The sequence below is a fragment of the Periophthalmus magnuspinnatus genome, chromosome 14 (assembly GCF_009829125.3).
Source record: "Periophthalmus magnuspinnatus isolate fPerMag1 chromosome 14, fPerMag1.2.pri, whole genome shotgun sequence".
NCBI classification, from domain to species: domain Eukaryota; kingdom Metazoa; phylum Chordata; class Actinopteri; order Gobiiformes; family Gobiidae; genus Periophthalmus; species Periophthalmus magnuspinnatus.
This window is the reverse complement of record NC_047139.1, coordinates 27332076-27349559: the sequence shown is the minus strand read 5'-3', so window position 1 is coordinate 27349559 and position 17484 is coordinate 27332076. Positions and strand designations below refer to the sequence as shown.

General features: G+C 37.1%; 2 protein-coding genes across 2 annotated transcripts; both read right to left on the bottom strand.

Moving 5' to 3' along the window:
- Nucleotides 1–363: 363 nt before the first annotated feature.
- thoc2 (THO complex 2) lies at nucleotides 364–12263 on the bottom strand. The gene is given in 40 exon segments (XM_033978222.2): nucleotides 364–1148; nucleotides 1230–1276; nucleotides 1702–1779; nucleotides 1890–2035; nucleotides 2110–2176; nucleotides 2259–2381; nucleotides 2685–2720; nucleotides 4063–4121; nucleotides 4195–4224; nucleotides 4227–4543; nucleotides 4622–4724; nucleotides 4802–4974; nucleotides 5294–5478; nucleotides 5549–5680; nucleotides 5766–5894; nucleotides 5965–6122; nucleotides 6261–6402; nucleotides 6494–6769; nucleotides 6841–7005; nucleotides 7078–7257; nucleotides 7346–7463; nucleotides 7564–7660; nucleotides 7754–7834; nucleotides 7921–8014; nucleotides 8111–8195; nucleotides 8525–8626; nucleotides 8735–8865; nucleotides 8969–9004; nucleotides 9085–9280; nucleotides 9355–9527; nucleotides 9622–9777; nucleotides 9892–9984; nucleotides 10059–10219; nucleotides 10394–10527; nucleotides 10601–10722; nucleotides 10802–10872; nucleotides 10964–11015; nucleotides 11105–11196; nucleotides 11270–11325; nucleotides 12109–12263. Coding segments are annotated over 39 exon segments (4620 nt in total). The 5' UTR covers nucleotides 12174–12263; the 3' UTR covers nucleotides 364–1148; nucleotides 1230–1270.
- Nucleotides 12264–13842: 1579 nt separating this feature from the next.
- epd (ependymin) lies at nucleotides 13843–15697 on the bottom strand. The gene is made up of 6 exons (XM_033978224.2): nucleotides 15528–15697; nucleotides 15427–15458; nucleotides 15221–15358; nucleotides 14591–14777; nucleotides 14408–14489; nucleotides 13843–14325 (listed from the first exon to the last, which is right to left on the bottom strand). Exons 1-6 carry the CDS (start codon nucleotides 15601–15603, stop codon nucleotides 14199–14201), a joined length of 642 nt encoding a protein of 213 aa, XP_033834115.1. The 5' UTR covers nucleotides 15604–15697; the 3' UTR covers nucleotides 13843–14198.
- Between the last annotated feature and the right edge of the window lie 1787 nt (nucleotides 15698–17484).

Below are 17484 nucleotides of genomic sequence, written 5' to 3'. Positions count from 1 at the left end.
CATAATGAGCCTCTGTAAAGAGGTTGTGTACAGACAATTTTAATACATTTCCTTAATAAAATGAGGTTTATATTACCCTTTTTGTGAGTAATGCTGCTTTAACCACACAATACAATGAATAGCTGGTCAACACTTATGTTTCTTGATTTTACTGATTAAAAAGGAGTGTCACAACACAAAAGCACACATTTAGAGCATATCACCAGATACTTTGTCAAAACATAGTTCACTGTAAGAGGCTGAAGCTAGCAACCGACTCCAAGAGCAAACACTCATTCACATTAATGTTCAACCACCATTTGATTTTTTAATGTAATGATGTAGAATGAAGGTGCATTTGTTGCAAAAGAAATATCACCATGATTGACACACTAGGAAAACTATTATATTTATTGGGTTTTCTTTTTGTAAAAAAAGGTACAATGAATACAGCAGATAAAATTTCCAAAAGTCATTTCAAAACAGCTGTATTTGAAGTACAGAGTCACAGGTCTTTCGTCTTGATTTTTCTTTACAATTCTACATTTGAATCAAAGCTGAACTGGCATTTTTATAAATTATATAAAACCCGATTAACATAAATTCACAAAAGGACACTGTTGGAGAGAAAAACATGTGGAAAATAATAACATGATATTGATTTCATGTTATCTTTTATTGTACACAATATACACACTGGTCCTTGTATCATATACCTACCAACGATAACCTATAATTTTGCTTGCATTAAAAGATGAAGATAAATAAATAAAAATATCTATGCATCTTTAAAGGATGAGGTAAGTGGGTATAGAACGCATAACGCCAATAAAATGGGTTCAAGCAAAGCTAGACAATGCACAGAAAATACATATTTTTTGAGCAAAACATACCAAATCCATGAACAGATGCTAAGTGGATTTCATACAGTAACCATTTCACTAAATGGGCATTTTTATCAAACGCACATGGCATAACATACTGTATAATAAAAAGACAAAAATGTTTTAAATGTGTTATTGTAAAATCCTGAAATGGAAAAAGGCTGTTATAACTACAGCTAACGGTTGTGGGGTTCTTTAAAAAAGGCCGAAGTATGACTGAAAAACACAGTACAGGTGGAGTTGCAGTCATCTTGAGGGGACAAAAGCACCACTTCTCCAGCTCTGCTGCAAACAACACAGAGAAAAGGAGGCACTCAACAAGTGACTGATTAATTCACAAGTGGCAACAAGAGGATGGCTACTTACCTCCACAATTCCCTGCACATTATCTATGCTTGTCGGAGGATTTATGAGTGAGCGTGTTAAGGCCTATAAATACTGGTAAAACAGAACTAAACACTGGGCTTAACCTGTTAAAATGCAGGCCCACCCTGCCCTTCAAACCCACCTATTATAATCGCGTAGCTTTAAAGGCTTAAGTGCTGCTGGTCTGCTTTAATTTATTTAATGATAAAAGGTGCACCATTTGTAATATTACACAACACATGCATGGCACCTTAACACAGTGAATGATGCTTCCCATAACAATGACAATATGCAGTTAGTAAAACACCTATTTAAAAGCAGTTTAAAATAGAATCCTCTTAGCTGAGTTGTGCTCAAGTGTCTCAGAAGGGTGGGATTAGTCTCTGAATGTAATATCACTTTTTCAATTTAAGTGACCTTCATTAGATTTGAACCATACCGAAGCCATAAACATCATTATCATAAAGGATATTGCTTTTTTTTCTTCTTTTCCACCTGTGTTCTCCCTTTTTTCTTTCTTTTCAGATTTGTCTTTGTCATGTCTGGACTCCTGGAAAATAAGGGTAATTCATTTGAATGTGTACAATTACATCTACTAAATAAACTGATCACAATGTATAGTATAAAACAGATTACACTACTTAAGTGTTCATAATTAACCTTTTTCCCCCCAGTGGAAGTCCTTTCTGTTTTCACAGACTCGCCTTTCTCTTTACTGGAGGACTTTGGTCTCTTGCTCTTCTCTTTCTCAGTTGAAAGTGGAGAGTCGCATAAAGGGCTTGTGCTTTTGCTGGTCTTGGAGGAATCTAAGTAGACAGTGAGTTCAAATGAGCTGTGTAGATAATGACAACAAGCGATTATTGAGTGAGAACTAACTTACTTGTTCCATTTTCATCTTTCCGACGTTTGACTTCCTGACTGGTCTCATGGTCGTTGATAACATGGTCCTGACAATAAATTAATAGAGGAAAGTTAATGATTACTTGAAACTCAAAAAAGTTTAAAAAAAAAGAAAAAAAAGATACTGACTCTTTTCCTCTCTTTACGATCCTTTTCTTCTTTCTTCTCTTTCATTCGTCCTGGTGAGTCTTTCTTCTCTGGCTCCCTCTCTCTGCTCTTCGATCGGTCGACTGAATTGTAGCTAACAGGGTTCTACAATGACATTTTAAATAACACAAACAAGATAAAACACTATTATTTTTTAAAATATAGTATGGGGTCTTTATATATATAAACATTTTAGAAAGACAAAACAAGTCTAACAACCCCTAATAATGGTACTAAAATTACATATGCAACACTATGTAACAAGGAAGGAGATTTACAATTCTGTAAAAAAATATATGCAGTTCTTTTCCTTTAAAATCTTATACTGTCTGGCCTACAAAGCAGCTAAAGCTATATGAGCCATATTGAGTAGTCACAGCTCGGATGACAGTAGAAGGCCGTTCATACCTTGGTTGTGGACTCCTTGAGTTCGGTGCTATTGTCCTGTAGGGATGAATGGAGATGACACATGAGCTGGGAGGGGGTGGGGTGGGTGGACAGCAGTAGAGTCGAAGGGTTGGGGGGGGGAAAGGGAGCTGGTCCTGGTCAGGTCAGCAGCAAGCCTCTCCCCTGACCTCTGACCTTCAAGGACTGAGTTTTTTTACAATGTTATTACAAAAGGAGATGTCAACATGTGGAATGTATCTACTAAAATAGCCCTGAGTTAATAAATTACTGTACTACATTTAATAAGTCTGAAATTTCAGACAACATACATTATAACAATAAAAAACCTGCCGCACATCTAAAGTGCAAGTGCTAAACCGTGCCTACAAGAGTGTAGCTGTGAGTGCATTACTATTCAAATGTAAGTGTTTGTCAGCTGCCCTACGTACACTGCTTGACTGTTGCTGGAACTTACAGGTTAGGAATGATAAGACACTTGGAGCCTAGTTCTCTGGTGGAAGGGAAAAATAAGACCTATCACATGCTCCCAGTGGTTTGGGCAGCTCTCCAGGCGATTCAGGCTGTGCCCACACTCCCCCTTTTCTCCCTCTGTGTAGGGTCAGGTATTTGGACCATTGGGTGATTGTAAAACTGCAACATTCTCGGCTGCTCTCATCTGCTTGGAAAGCCCATTCTCACTGCTTCCATGGAGGTAGGTGCGACTGTCGATAAACGGCTGATGGTCGTGGGGGTAGAGCTCAAGGGACCACTTCAGACTCTTGTCATTTGAAATATTGCAGGCCATCGCAACAAGCCAAAAAAGGAGTGATAACTCAGCAGCAGCGCAGACGCTCTGAACACCAGGCAACGATTGGACAGACATCCTCTGACACTTCTTGATCAGAAAATGGAGGGAAAAAAATCCACTGTTTTAACTAGGAACTCTTCAACTTGCAGAAAAAGGACAAAACTAAAAATAAATGACAGGCACTTTCATAAGTATAAAAATACAGCTTCCAAAAACAAATGAAAAAGCCAACTTCCACAATATGGAAAGAGAAAAATCCACAGGAACGTGAAAGAATGAATAGAAAAAAATCTTAGAAAAAAAATCTTCAAGGCACACTGAAAACTTGTTGATACAAAAATAGAAACATTTCGATATGAAAATACTCAATATATACAACACTTTCTTGACTAAGTCCTTAAGGGTGTCCACCCTTTCTGTGAAACTTAATGCTGATGTCCATTGTATAATCTCCTGTGGATATAGGTGCGGATCCAAAAAAAAAAAAAAAAAAAAAAATCCTCCTCTGTTTTCTTCAAAGCTGCTGGAATGAGCAACGGCAGGGAAGCTCCGGCAGAGAAATGGGCACAGCCTTCTTCAAGCCATACTAACCTTAACAGACGAGGAGTGGGATGGAGAGGAGTGGCTGTCAAGCTTTCTTCTTTTGTGATCTTAAACAGATAATTTATGTTTTAGAAAATGCACCAAACAATAAATATAGTAAAGGACAAATGAGTTCCTTACCCCTTTCAGATTCAGCCGACTCAGACCTAGAACTGGCGTCTTGAGGGATGTGGCTGCGGTGCTGCGGTCTCTCTCCTTACTCTTGGATTCCCTGGGTGCATCGGGTTCTCCATTTCCGGCCTTGTTCTTGTCGTCTTTGGCACTCTTGTCCTCGGTCTTGACGCGCTCAGCCTTGGGGGTCTTCTCCTTACCCTCGCGCGTGGCCCGCTCTTCTTTCCCTGTTCGCTCGTCCCTATACTTCTCTCGCCTCAGCTCACTCTTCAGCTCCGGAGTGTTGGCTGGAGTCTTCTCCTTCTTCTCTTTCTTCTCCTTCCCGCTCTTCTCTTTGTCATCTTTCACTCCTTTAGTGCTACAATAAAAGATTAATTTTAGTAAAATAACTTCAGTTTAAATGGATCCTTATTTACTTAGGGTCAGAGATATATACCTATTGAGAGCACCATTTCCATTGCTGGTAGTCACTTTGGCTGCTGTACTGTTGGCTTTGTTGACTGGTTTTGTGGTCCCCTGAGATTTCTCTTTGCCCCGCTCTGTATATAAACCAAAGCATAAATTGACTATGCTGTCAAACATTCATAGACAAAAAAGGCACACACAAAACCCTGACCTCCTTCCTCGGATGCCCCATCATCGTTCTTGTTTGTGCTGGTAGCAGGTTTTCCAGAGCCTCCTGGACCGTTCTGTTGACTCGCCGTGGTAGCACGTGCTGGCAGCTCTTTGTGATGAAACTCATTTTCAGGGACCATGTGCAACTTCTGACTTTTCAATCGACCTGAATAACTGTCAGATGCAACAAAAGGCTTAAACAAAGCAAACCATGGACAATGTCAACATTAGGATTAATCTGATTATTTTAAGATAAAAAAACAGGCCAGCTTGTGAACCATTTCTACTGTAAAGACTGACAAGGATCAATCTCAAAAAATGTCATCTTAGATTTGGCGTTTGCTAAACATGCTTACTATATGATAATCTATATGGCAGCAAACAACAAATGCTAAATCATATAATTATATAAATAAACAAGGAACAATCAACATGTTAGAAGGTAATTCATATAATGCTCCATAGAAAGCTGGTCAGCACACAATGCTGTTACCCCATTGCTAAGGCATATAGGTCTGGTCTCTTGTCCTTCTCTTCAAGACAGATCTTGTGAACACGGCACTCCAAAGCTTGGCCTAGATTCAGGACTTTTGGGTAGCAAGGCAGGATTTTGGTGAGCACAATAAGAATATTTCTAATGTGTGTGTAGTCTCCCGTCTCCAAGCAGTGAACTGAAGCCTAAGAGGAAAATAATTATGTAAATCAAATTAAATTTAAATTTAAATTAAGTAGTAGGAAGTATACTCACTTTTGTCAGCATATAGTGCCATTTGTGCACAACATGTCTAAAGTTCTCATAGTCTAGCTGATCTGCTTTGTGTCCTCCATCAAAACCTGTTGATCTGAAGATGGTTACGAAACCAGGATAGTTGCTACATTCCTAAATCCACATAAAAAACACATACATCTTTACCAATACAAATAAAGTATAGGACAACATTTTTTTATTAAATAATAAAGCAAACCTTTTCATAGACAGCCCGGTCACTATGCCAGCGGGTTACAGTCTCCAACATGCAGCACAGGAAGCGCCCAAAGCGGTGAGACTCATTTTCTGTGCAGCTGGCCACCGTGTAGATGATAGCTGAAAAAACCTGCATGGACAGTTGCAAATTAGAATAATGACAATAATTGTATATGATTTTATGTGCATGCTTGACATACCCTATCATAGCATAGGAGGGTGCAGAAGTTGGGTGTCTTTTGCTGGTGAATCAGCTCAACAAAGTGTGCACAGTAAACTGCATCAATGGATGAAAAGATGCAACGTGGAAATAGGCAGAGTTGCAGGAACTTTGTTATTGTCTCATTCTTTGTTGATTCTAAAAGAAACAAAAACATCCTGATGACATCAACTTTCAAACTAGATTGAGTCAATTTATATAATTTTAAGAGCAATGACAAAGAAAATTATAACAAATAGGATTAGTCTTAAATTAAAAATTTGCATGAGCACTTACTTGCTAACAACCAGTTATCTTTCTCCAGTTTGAGACGATGGAGCACTCTTTGGACATGTTCAGCCTGCTTCTTCTCTTCCTCTTGCAATTTCTCTTGTAATGCAGTGCAGCGTTCCTTCTCCTTCTTTTTCTTATTTAATGGCTACATAAAAATATAACCATCATCAGTGTTCATAACTTACTCCACCGATAAAGAGTAGTCATTCTGAAGTGACACTGTCACTGAAACTCACAATTTCAGGGTTATCCTCGATGGCTTTAATCTGAGCTTTGAGCTTATTGACCTCACGCTCATAAGCAACATGTGGCACAGCCAGGTCATACATAGTGAGGGACCAGAAGGTCACGTAGAAATTAGGGCGCATATCTTCCCACACTCGAGTGGGGTGGAGTGACACCACTGCCTCGTGAACTGGGTTCATTACCTGTTCACAGGCTGCCACATATTTGTGTACCTTTTGCTGCTGCCGGTTGCCCTTCTCTGCTTTCTTTAGCTCGTCATACTTGGACTATAAAGATGATAATATTACATAATGTAAATTAAATATTGAAAAGTGTTTGTTTGTTTTTTTTAACTCACCACTATGTGATGAGCATACATGGGCCTGGACAAAAAAAACGCAGCATCATGTGGGGTGTGGAACTGGTTGCATAGAACATCAATAGGAGGAACACGTTTAATATAGTCTTCGGTGCTGAGGTTGGAAGCCAAAAAGCCACCAAACTGCACCAATGTGTCATGACACTGCACAAATTGAGATTAAGTTCAATAAGACAGTTTTAGGTAGCAATTTGATTACATTAAATAATGATGTACCTGATCATAGAGGTGACCAACAAGTTTCAAGTGATTCTCTCCACCTTCAAGGAAAACTACACCATTGCGTTGTTGCGCCATGAGTAAACACAGAGGTAAGGCCAAATCATGTTCCAGCAGAGCATCCTTTAGACGTTGTGATGACTTCTTTGTATTTCTGATCTGGCCAAAATAGCCTCCCTGTGAACAAACAAAGTGGAATCAGCGATGTTCTCATTTTAGTAACATATTTTATTAAGAAAATCTATCCATGACATTAGGTTTGTACCTCAGCCTTTAGTTGCTCTCCTCCTGTCATAGCCTCCATTTGCTCTGCTGTCATCTCATCTGTGATCTCAATTCCAGCCATTTTCTGCACCACCTCTTTTAGGATCAGCAGGTCAAAACTACAGCAAAAGAAAGAGGTTACAAACAATAAATAAACATTTGAATAGACATTTGCTGAAATGGAATAATTCTGTATAATAGTCATAATAACCAAATTACCTTTTTCCTGCCTTGAGCTGATTGGTCACATATTGAAGAAGTCCCGCCAACTCAATGGGGTACTTCCTGAACACAGCCCCACAAAGGCTTGCCAAGCCTAGGTATGAATACAAAGGGGAAATAGATTACCAGTAGATTAAAATAAGTATGTTTTATAACAATTTGGTTTGTAGGGAACTGAGCGACTTACTCTGTAGCCACGAGGAGATGGTAGTGTCATCATGCTTCATCTTTTCCTTCTCAGGATTGGCAAGAGCCTCTATTATGCAATCTGAATACAGAGTTAGGGATATATTTGAATAGTGAGAACACATTTCAATGACACATTATAGCCATATAACAAGAAAAGTAGGATACAGGCCAAGACGTCATAATTAAGTGACGTGAGGTATTTCAACGAGTCAACAACGGGGACAATAAGGTTGTCGTACCACTGGATCTGAGATAACATCTGAAAAAGTATTTAAAAAGTTCATGTTTGTTCATTTCTGGGTACATAGAAATGTGTTGCTTTTTCAAATGCATAAAATTTTAATATTTCACTCACATAATCAAAGACAATCGTGGGATTGCTATGGCTCAACTTGCCGATCTGTCTTCCAGACTGCTTCACATTCTCTTTGGTCAGTCGCCTTGAAAGAGCAAATACACAAGAGGACGTTCAATAAGACAAAAGTATTGGGATTGCTGAACAGATATCCAGCTTTCATAGCCTGACACACCCAACGTGAATCTTTTCTATTCTAGTTTAAGTGTGCCAGTGTGCAATTTCCATAGAAGTTGGACAAAAGCAGCAAGTCTGGTTTGGCCAGGCAAATGTCCTCATGTAAAATGCATAAATACAATTTTGTGTGAAATATAGTCATAACAGTCATCCATTGTTTAACTATAGATGAGTAATCATTAGCTTGAAAATGCATATTTTATCAGTACAACCTAATTTCAAACCCCCCATACTTACTTCATTATGTATCGGGCCCTTTCGATGGTCTGAGCTTTCACCTTGACCAGCAGTGGATGGCTTAAATAAGTCTCATTCTTCCATTGTCCATATAATCGGTACCTATGGATTACAAAAAGGATTCGTTTTATGTAGGGTTAAAATGTTAAAGCATTAGAAAATGCGACAAACTCATGTCAAAACATATTTGGAATAACGAATGTTTCTCACCTGTGCTGGTACGGGAACAGTTTAAAAAGACCCCACAGTTCTTCAGACATACAAGCGTTGCATTCCATCAGGGACAGGGAAGGCAGGAGCACCTGGTCTGCAATGCTGAGGAAACAACTCAGGAGTATTTCCTGTAATTAAAACAAGTAATTAATGAATCTAAGAACCATAAAGTAACTTTCAGATAAGTAGAGTAAAATGAAAATCCTTGAATAAAAATAATGAAAAACTCACCAACTTCTCTTTGTCAGATTTGGCATCACTTTGATACTATTAAGCAAAAATGTTTAATGTTAGTGTAAACCAATTTGACATGCTTGCAGAAAAATTATATTTATAGTATAGTGTACCTCTTTCATAAAACCTTTTCCCAAGCGCACTATTTTTGCAAAGAGAATCGGATCGTGTGACAGGTGAGGACCCAGATAACCAAGCATGCTGAATGTGTCCCGTCGTAGGTCTTCAAAGTTCTCTGCAGGACGAGGGGCACGCTTGTTCCTCAGTGGCTGCATCACACATGCCCGGGCTCCTTTGGGAACACCCGCCCTATGTAGTCATAACAGAAAAACAATGGTAATAAAATACGCTATATAATTGTGTCTGGAGTTACAGTATCTTACCTTCTGTACAGTGGTTCTACAGTTAGGTGAACAAGCTGGCAAAGCGCCAAAGCAATGGCCTTGTGAGAAGTAGCATAGAAAGAAGGCATCTGGTCCATAATACATTGGGCATGGTGCCAGTCTCCAATTTTTAGTAATGCTTCTAACAGACCAAGCTTCTGGTTGTCAGGTGGCTGTTGGCAAAAAACAATTACATTGTTGCATAAGCATAACAAGCCACTGTAATAAACAGTTCATTCAGATATGCTTTTTTGTTGCTAAACAAACCTTTTCATTCTTGTCATCATCTTTGTCCTTGTCCTTGTCCTTATCATCATTCTTCTCTGAAGGAAGGACAACCATCACAAGCTTACGGGCAGTTTGTTTGGCTTCTGAGATGTCTCGTTTATGTTCCTCTATAATTGCTGCATCTACTGGCATAAGCTAGTTTAACAAAAAAGGCAACATAGTCAGATGCACAGATGTTTGAAAAAAAAAAAACCAGAACAGAAACAAAAATCATTCTCACAAATCAATGTTACTGTATATTAGCCTTACATGTACATAGAGATCTTCAAGCTGTATTAGGTTATGGTTCAGTAAAGCAGCAGCAATGTGATAAAGTGACTTGGGTGTTTCCTCATTAGGCTCCTGGAAGCAGAAATTTGATTTAATCAAAAGCATCTTGTTGTAATTGTTTTGTTTTGCTTTTTACTAGGCCTTACTTGATAAAATTTAAACTTAAATCCCAGGATGTGGCATAGAGTGAGGGGCTCACACATGTATGACTTGATGAGTGACAGGAAAAACTCATCCTGGTCTGAGCGACTCTCATATACCTCTAGAATGATGTCCAAAACTCGATTTGGATCTAAATTAAAGCACCCTAAAGAAAGGAAAAAATAATTAGGAAGTAATTTTCATCTACCTCTATCATGAGAATATTATTTAGATTTTTTTTTTTTTACAATGCATAGAAAAAGCTGCCGTGTTTTGAACAAGACAAATGTGTATTTGCATTTGTACCAGTCTGAATACACAAAAGAACAGCTTCACCAACCTATAAGGGACTTGATGCTTTCCAGAACAATGTGGCTGGTAATGTTGCCCGAAAGGTCTTGGCCCAACTCTGTTATTAGTTTGGCATAGCCCTCATTTTCTTCTCTAAGCAAGTTGAACTTCTGTTGCTTGTAGCTGAAAAACACAACACAGTTTTAGGGGGATTTTTTTTTTCTCAAACTGAATTCATAACAAATGTCAAGCTTACAAAAGTTTAGTCTTGATTTTTACAATCTTTTGATTAAACTGATGTGCCTGTTTTATTAGTCCAAGAGACTCAAGGGTTTCTGGATCAAGCCTTTCTTTGAGAATGACTTCAGGAACAAATATCTGAAAAGAGATAGAAATTCCTTAAATAAGCCCTATTACAATATTATTATAGTTGTAATGAACTCATCTGATACATTACCAAACAAGCTACTGCTAGTTGTGTGTAGTGTTCACGTTTGTTCTTTTCTTCAAGTGCACCCGTCTCCAAGTCTGTGACAAAAACATTAATGTTTATTACACAATATTTTATACAGTTGTGACAATTCACTATACCAAAAACATCAATTAAAATAGATTTTACCCAAAATACTGAAAACATCTGCTAAAATTGATGGCATGTCATCTCTGAGTTCCTAAAATCAATAGAAATGTAAAAACATTTGTCAGAAAAAAATGCTGTCTATAAATGAAATAAAGATGCAACATTAATTTAAAACTTTACCATCATTTCCCCAAGAACAGCGGCAACAGGTTCCACTTTGAGATTGCCCTGTACAACCTGTGAGCAGAGCTCGTATAAGGCCGCCTGAATGTCTGCAGAAGATTAAACATACAAACATTAAAGTGGCTTAAAACCCAAAACATTGTATTGTAAATTAAACCATACCTTTGATTTCACTTCCATGATTTGTTTTCTCTGTGAGTTCTTTGCAGAGTTGTACACTAAGGAGAGAAATGCATTTTAATATGAATATATTTACAAAAAGACTACCCATAAACTGTCAAGTCAAAACATCTTTGAGTTTGGCAATGTTAAACTAATTATGGCATTTACAGATCTCTACATTTAATTTGATAATAAGTTAGTAACAAAATACATTAGTCTGCTTTTAAGACTTTATTAAAGCATATCATTATCACTGACAATGTAGCAAATACCAATAAATGGTTTTAAATGTCAAAACTGATTATTTCCCTCCAGCTACTTTAGCCAAAGTAACTGCAACGCAGATGCTGGATGCTAACAATGTTATTCCTGGGCGTTTGTTCATTTAATTAAGTTGATCACATTTTGCGTATCCTAACGTGTATGTGTAAATCATAGTGAAACGAATGCCCAAACAAATTATTTTAAAAAGTTGTTCACTGTAGATCCATGTTTACAATTGAATCTGTAGCAGCTAGTTAGCGCCAAGCTAATAGCAGCCAGTACCAGCAAGGTTGCTACAATTTGCTAACGATGCTAAGTCGATAAATGTACGATTTTCTCTGGATTTATTGAGTGGATTGAGCATTACCAATGCATCCAGTATATGTGGTTCTAAACAAATTAATATGAAATAGAATAAAAGCGCAAGGCGATCATTATCCCTAAGACTTTTGAGCTAGCATTAGCAGTCAAATGCACGCTACTTGAATGTGATTCTTGTACGTCGAAACAGTCGACGCTTAGGACAGTTTAGATTTTAAAGGAAATCTTAACTGAATATGTAAATATGTACTCACAACTCATGCTTTCCTGATTTTTCCCAGTTTTTGATCCATTCAGCAGGGAGGGTAAGTGTCGCCATCTTCCATAAACACTGCCCGGATGTGTGAGTGCTCACGGCGCACAGAGGGTCAAATGTGGCTAGCTCTCTGTTAGCGCTGTGCTGTATGTGCGGGCTCGTTGGACACTACTAGTCTATCTACAATATAATGGCTTTGTCAAAATTATTGTTATACTTGTTTTCGTAGTTTCATTTGTGATATCTAAATTTTCATTTTTCTCTTTGCTTTTATTGAACATGATGTGATTTTTGTTAGTGTGAAGATGATGTCCTCCTTTGATGGTTTTTCATTAGCTCGTTCTTTGCCCATTGACATAATAGCAAGACAACCACTACCCCAGAAATAAAGTGGCTATTAGTAATAAGTAATGTGTAATTAATCATAGCCTGATACAGTTTGCCACTATAGACCTCCACAACATATAAACTAGTCTTCTCTTACCATAAAAGAGACACCATTCAGACCCCAGCAGAAGATATTCAACAAGAGAAACGAGACAACAAAGGCCCAATATAACAATGTCACCTGTGTCATTCAATAGTTAATCCAAACCAAACAGTTCTTGAATTGTTATCTATCTGACAAATCAAATGTCTATTTGGATGTATCCTTCTTTTTAGAAGTAATAAAGTTTATTTTGATGAATATAAAACAGCAAATAAAACATAAGACAAAAGACAAAACCTACATTAACCTTAAAGTATGCCTATAAAACAGAAAGAAAAAGAACAAGAAAGAAACAAGAAAAAACATGCCAGACCTTTTATATGAATCGTATAGGCCTACTGTATATTTAAACATATGTATAGAATATACATATCCTAATTACTCATTTGTTAGAATCTGTTCCAACATTTCAGAGCTTTGCTGAACACATTATCCAAACCAAATGACAAATGTTCTGAACTTGAAGCTGTAGTGTAGGACGATGGTAAAGTGTGATTTTTCCATGTGACACGTCCGCCACCTGCTGGCCTAATTGTGTCCTGTTGTAAAGGAGAGTAATGCAACTTGCTTGTTACAGGGCATGGCCTAGCTCTGTCACTATAAATAATTATCCGTAATAACAAACAGATTGTTGTTGTCAGTTGATGTTTTGGTTCTCAAGATAACCTCTCTAGTTGGAAAGCAGAATGTAATTCCTTTTTAAGCTATGAGAACACAGACTGCACACCCTACCTTTAACATACAGGCTATTTATTTATTTATTTATTTATTTATTTATTTATTTATTTATTTATTTATTTATTTATTTATTTATTTAGTTAGTTAGTTAGTTAGTTAGTTAGTTAGTTAGTTAATTAGTTAGTTAGTTAGTTAGTTAGTTAAACTAGGCTATACTGTATAGGGTATCAGTTTACCCTACTACTTTTGTTAAAAGAGTCTTAGATGATAAACTCGACTGGAAAATATTTGTTGTGATTCTCTCCTGTTCTCCCCATTCTCTAGGCCTATTTATATTATTTTCTTGGACAAAATGCTTCACCCATGCATGTGAGAGATTGGTAAAAGGTAGTTGGAGCAGACTGAGAGCCATGTTTGCATCAGTCAGCCTAGAGTCCAGAGAAGTTGTGGTTACAGTGGTGGCTGAGAAGTGTTGTAGAAGTAGTGTGGAAAATCTTTTTTTTTTTTTTTTTTTTTTTTTTTTACTGTAAAAGTATAAAATAAATAAAATAAAATTTGGAGCCATTCTTCTTATTATTAAAATTTATTTCAAGTGATGCTTTCACAGTAGTTTGAGCTGTCGTTCAGATCTTCCGTCTTGTTAACTGTCAATACAAAAGCAATAATTTTATCGCTACTTACAGTATTGATATTTTAATGTTTCATTATATGTTTTGCATGCAGAGCCAACTTTTAAAGCCACCCACTGTTAGTAAATTTGACTAAAATTTCTAAGGTATATTTTTTCCTGTCACATACTTGTAATGTGCAATCCGTTTCCAACTAGGCCTACATCTTAAGAAGGCAAATTTTGTGCACAGAAAACATGAGCGTCACGTGGGAAGCAGAGAGATGACTTGTTTCTGCAGGAGAGGCATATTTTACACAAACTCATTGAAGAAGCTGTTTACTGTTCCCTCAGGTGTCTCTTCCAAAGGCTGGTGTTCACAGAAGGATGGCACCATCAGAAGATCTGGCTCCTTGATCTCATTCTCAACTTCCATGGTACTGTGTATAAATAATAATGGTAGCATTATTTTAAACATAATGATAAAACTTACCTAAACAGGGTGGATAATTGTTGACTGACCTGAACAAAAAGGATGTGGAGTCTGTAGAGTACAATGTGGTCACAGGCAAACAGCCCATTGTCACGAACATGTTAAAGGTACCTATAGAGAGGATAAGCAAAATAAAAATACAAAAAAAATCTGTTATTTTTGTTGTCTTGTTTTACACCGATGCATTGTTAATTCACTCCTTTGTCAATCACCTTTCACATTATGCATTGATCCTGTCCACATATTCACTTTCAGACCCTCTCCTTCGATGCTTGCACTGCCAGTGGTAACCGTGGTACAGAACTTCGCATCATCGGGGATATCCAGAGGGTGATCAACAGAATGCAGTGACTTCTTCTCACAGCTCTGGTTTTTGGAATCTATTTCATAGAATACACCCTGTAACATACAATAAACTTTGAATCAGAGGAGTTAGTCAAAGGGAATTACTGTCTATACTCTGGTCTTACTGAGTGTTTTATTATAACTGATTTCATTGTGTCACTTTTTTACATTTTTTGTCTTTATATTGATTACTACAAATTTGGTTGTTCTTCATAAAAAAACATGTTAAATGAGTTCAAATTTAGTTGATTCCTCTGACCTCCGCATGCTCAACACAACAGAGGAAAAGTTATAGAAGACAGGATATAGACGTCCTGATTGAAGACATAAGCTGATCATTGACAATAAGAAATTATTGGATTTCAGTTCTACAAAAATGTGATTAATTACAGGCCTAAGGTGCTGAGTCCTTCACAGTCTTGTTATGTTAGACAAGATGTGAATGATTTTATAAACAGTATTTAACATTTGATTGTTCAGAATTAAACAGTACTTACTTTATCAAAAAACATGAGCAAATCCAAACCCAGAGAAGTGTTTGTGGGGTGGCTCTCATTGGATCTGAACCGTAGTTTCTTTCCTGTTGAATCATAGGTAAATGCCCCATGTGTTTTTATTTCACCCTTTAGCGACATCTGGTTGAGAGAAAAATATAGCTAAACATGATATTTCTGTATATTCTGACAGCTGATGATGAACTTACCACTGACATCTGTCCTGTCATGTTAGGTGAGTCTGAAAAAGATAAGGAGAGTTAATTGCGCCCAGCACAATGCATTGGATCAGAATTAGTCAGTTACATACGGCATGGATGTTGGTGGGAGTCTGCAGTGGTGGCTGTCAAACACACAGTAAAGACAAGTGTAAGAGCTGCAAACATGTTCCCTATTTTCAGATCCCAAATCAGATGACCAGGACAATCCTAAACTCACTGAGGCTGGACCGAAGTTACAAACACTTTTATAGGACCATTGGGCTTGTATAACACATCCCATGAATGATAATGAACCTTTGGTGTCTGAAACCAAGCTGAGTAAACAGCATCCCTCTTAGCGGGTGGTAAACCCAATCACAATATTTTTATAAATAGATTTCTTCAAGTGACTCCACAGCTGTCCATAATTGTACTTTTATATAGCCTCAATTGACCCTGTCATTGTTGGATATACTTGCTTGCTTGGTCTTGGTTGTATAGTGAGATTTTCTGCCATCCCAAAGACTGGCAAAATGATAAAGTGTTTATCAAAAAATATGTCAAATCAATATGTGACTTTTACTGTTCCCTTAGAGGAAAAATTGTGTAGCTCAATTCAATTCCATTCCTCCTTGCAGAGCTTACCAAAAAGTTGATTTGACCAAGAGAAAGTTACAAAATCTAAAAGTGAAACAATCATTGCAACAGACAAGCAAATTAACCAACATTCACAAGTGATTCCCATCTGTTTCCTTTTCAACTCCTTGGGCTTTGTCTCACACTTAGAGTAACCCCATAAGTCAGGTACTAGGCAAATAAATCCATCAGTTATTACTATTATACTTTAGTTTTAGTGATAGTGATGTCCATAATCTCTATTGCCTCTATAAATATACATAACCTCTACACATTATATAGAGAACATTACAGAGCACCCCTGGTTTGGAAACACTAATATAATGTTATATAGCTATAGATACTTCATCATCTCTGATTGAACTGTGGAGTCTGTGATGTTGTTCATCCAAGTATAATAATCTAAAATCTCTCAGAGTGAGTTCAGAGCGGGTCACACAGCTGGCTTGTAGTCATCACCACAGCAAACAAATAACTTGTGACATGGTTTGCTGTGACTACGTCATGATATATATTTAAAATTTTACAAGTTGATAAAAAGTGATGTATTTGTTGTGGAGTTAAGTTAAATGCTGCAGCTTTTTAGACTCATTTATTACAGGCAACAATTAAATGTGGTGTTAAAGTTACCCTCTGTAATTAGATTAGCTGACCTGGCCATGGTGCATTTTCACAACACTTGATGCTGTCTACATTGCTATTTATTCATTTATTCATTCATGCCATTAAATTTTTTTTTTTTAAAATCGTTGTAGTCTATACATAGCCCACATTAAATAGGAAGTTGAGCAAAAATCACTTACGGAAGTTTGTCTAAAACCACACATGAATGTGAATGCAAATAGACTGAAAGTGGGACTTATGCATGTGAAGGGGGAGGATTTGAAAATAAGGGAAACCCTTACACCTCTCACTATGAAGTAAAAGTCACGCTTGTCTGTCTGTGAATCACTCATAGGTTTCTGGAATCATCAGAAATCAGGAATGTGGGAAAGTGGACGTTGATCTAGGCTTGGATTAAACATGAACTTAAATATTTTGTCTACTAATGTTATTGTTGTCAAGATTTAAACATAACACAAATGTAATATTAACATTGCAAGCATACTTCAGAATTTAAATTTTACCTATGTTGAAAATGATCAAATAATCAGCATTTTGAGAATGGCTGGACTCCAAGTCTATTGTATTTGTATTTTTTTTAATCCCCTCCCCCCCTTCAGTCACCATATTACCATCATATATGTCACCATATATGTCACCATATATAACGGGAAGGGCATTCTGCCAAATTACGGTGTGACTAATTTGGTGACAAAATGACAGAATTATGAAGAGGCATGTGACTTTCTCAAGTAAAACATTAAAAAGTATGTACACACACATATGTTCATTTGAAGGTTCAAAGCTACACAGCAGTAAACCCAGTCT

Coding starts and splice junctions, on each gene's coding strand:
- epd (XM_033978224.2), bottom strand. CDS start 15,603: ATGTTTGCAGCTCTTACACTTGTCTTTACTGTGTGTTTGACAGCCACC. Junction 14,778..15,220: donor TGCTCATGTTTTTTGATAAA/GTAAGTACTGTT, acceptor TGTATGTTACAG/GGTGTATTCTATGAAATAGA. Junction 14,326..14,407: donor TCCACATCCTTTTTGTTCAG/GTCAGTCAACAA, acceptor ATTTATACACAG/TACCATGGAAGTTGAGAATG.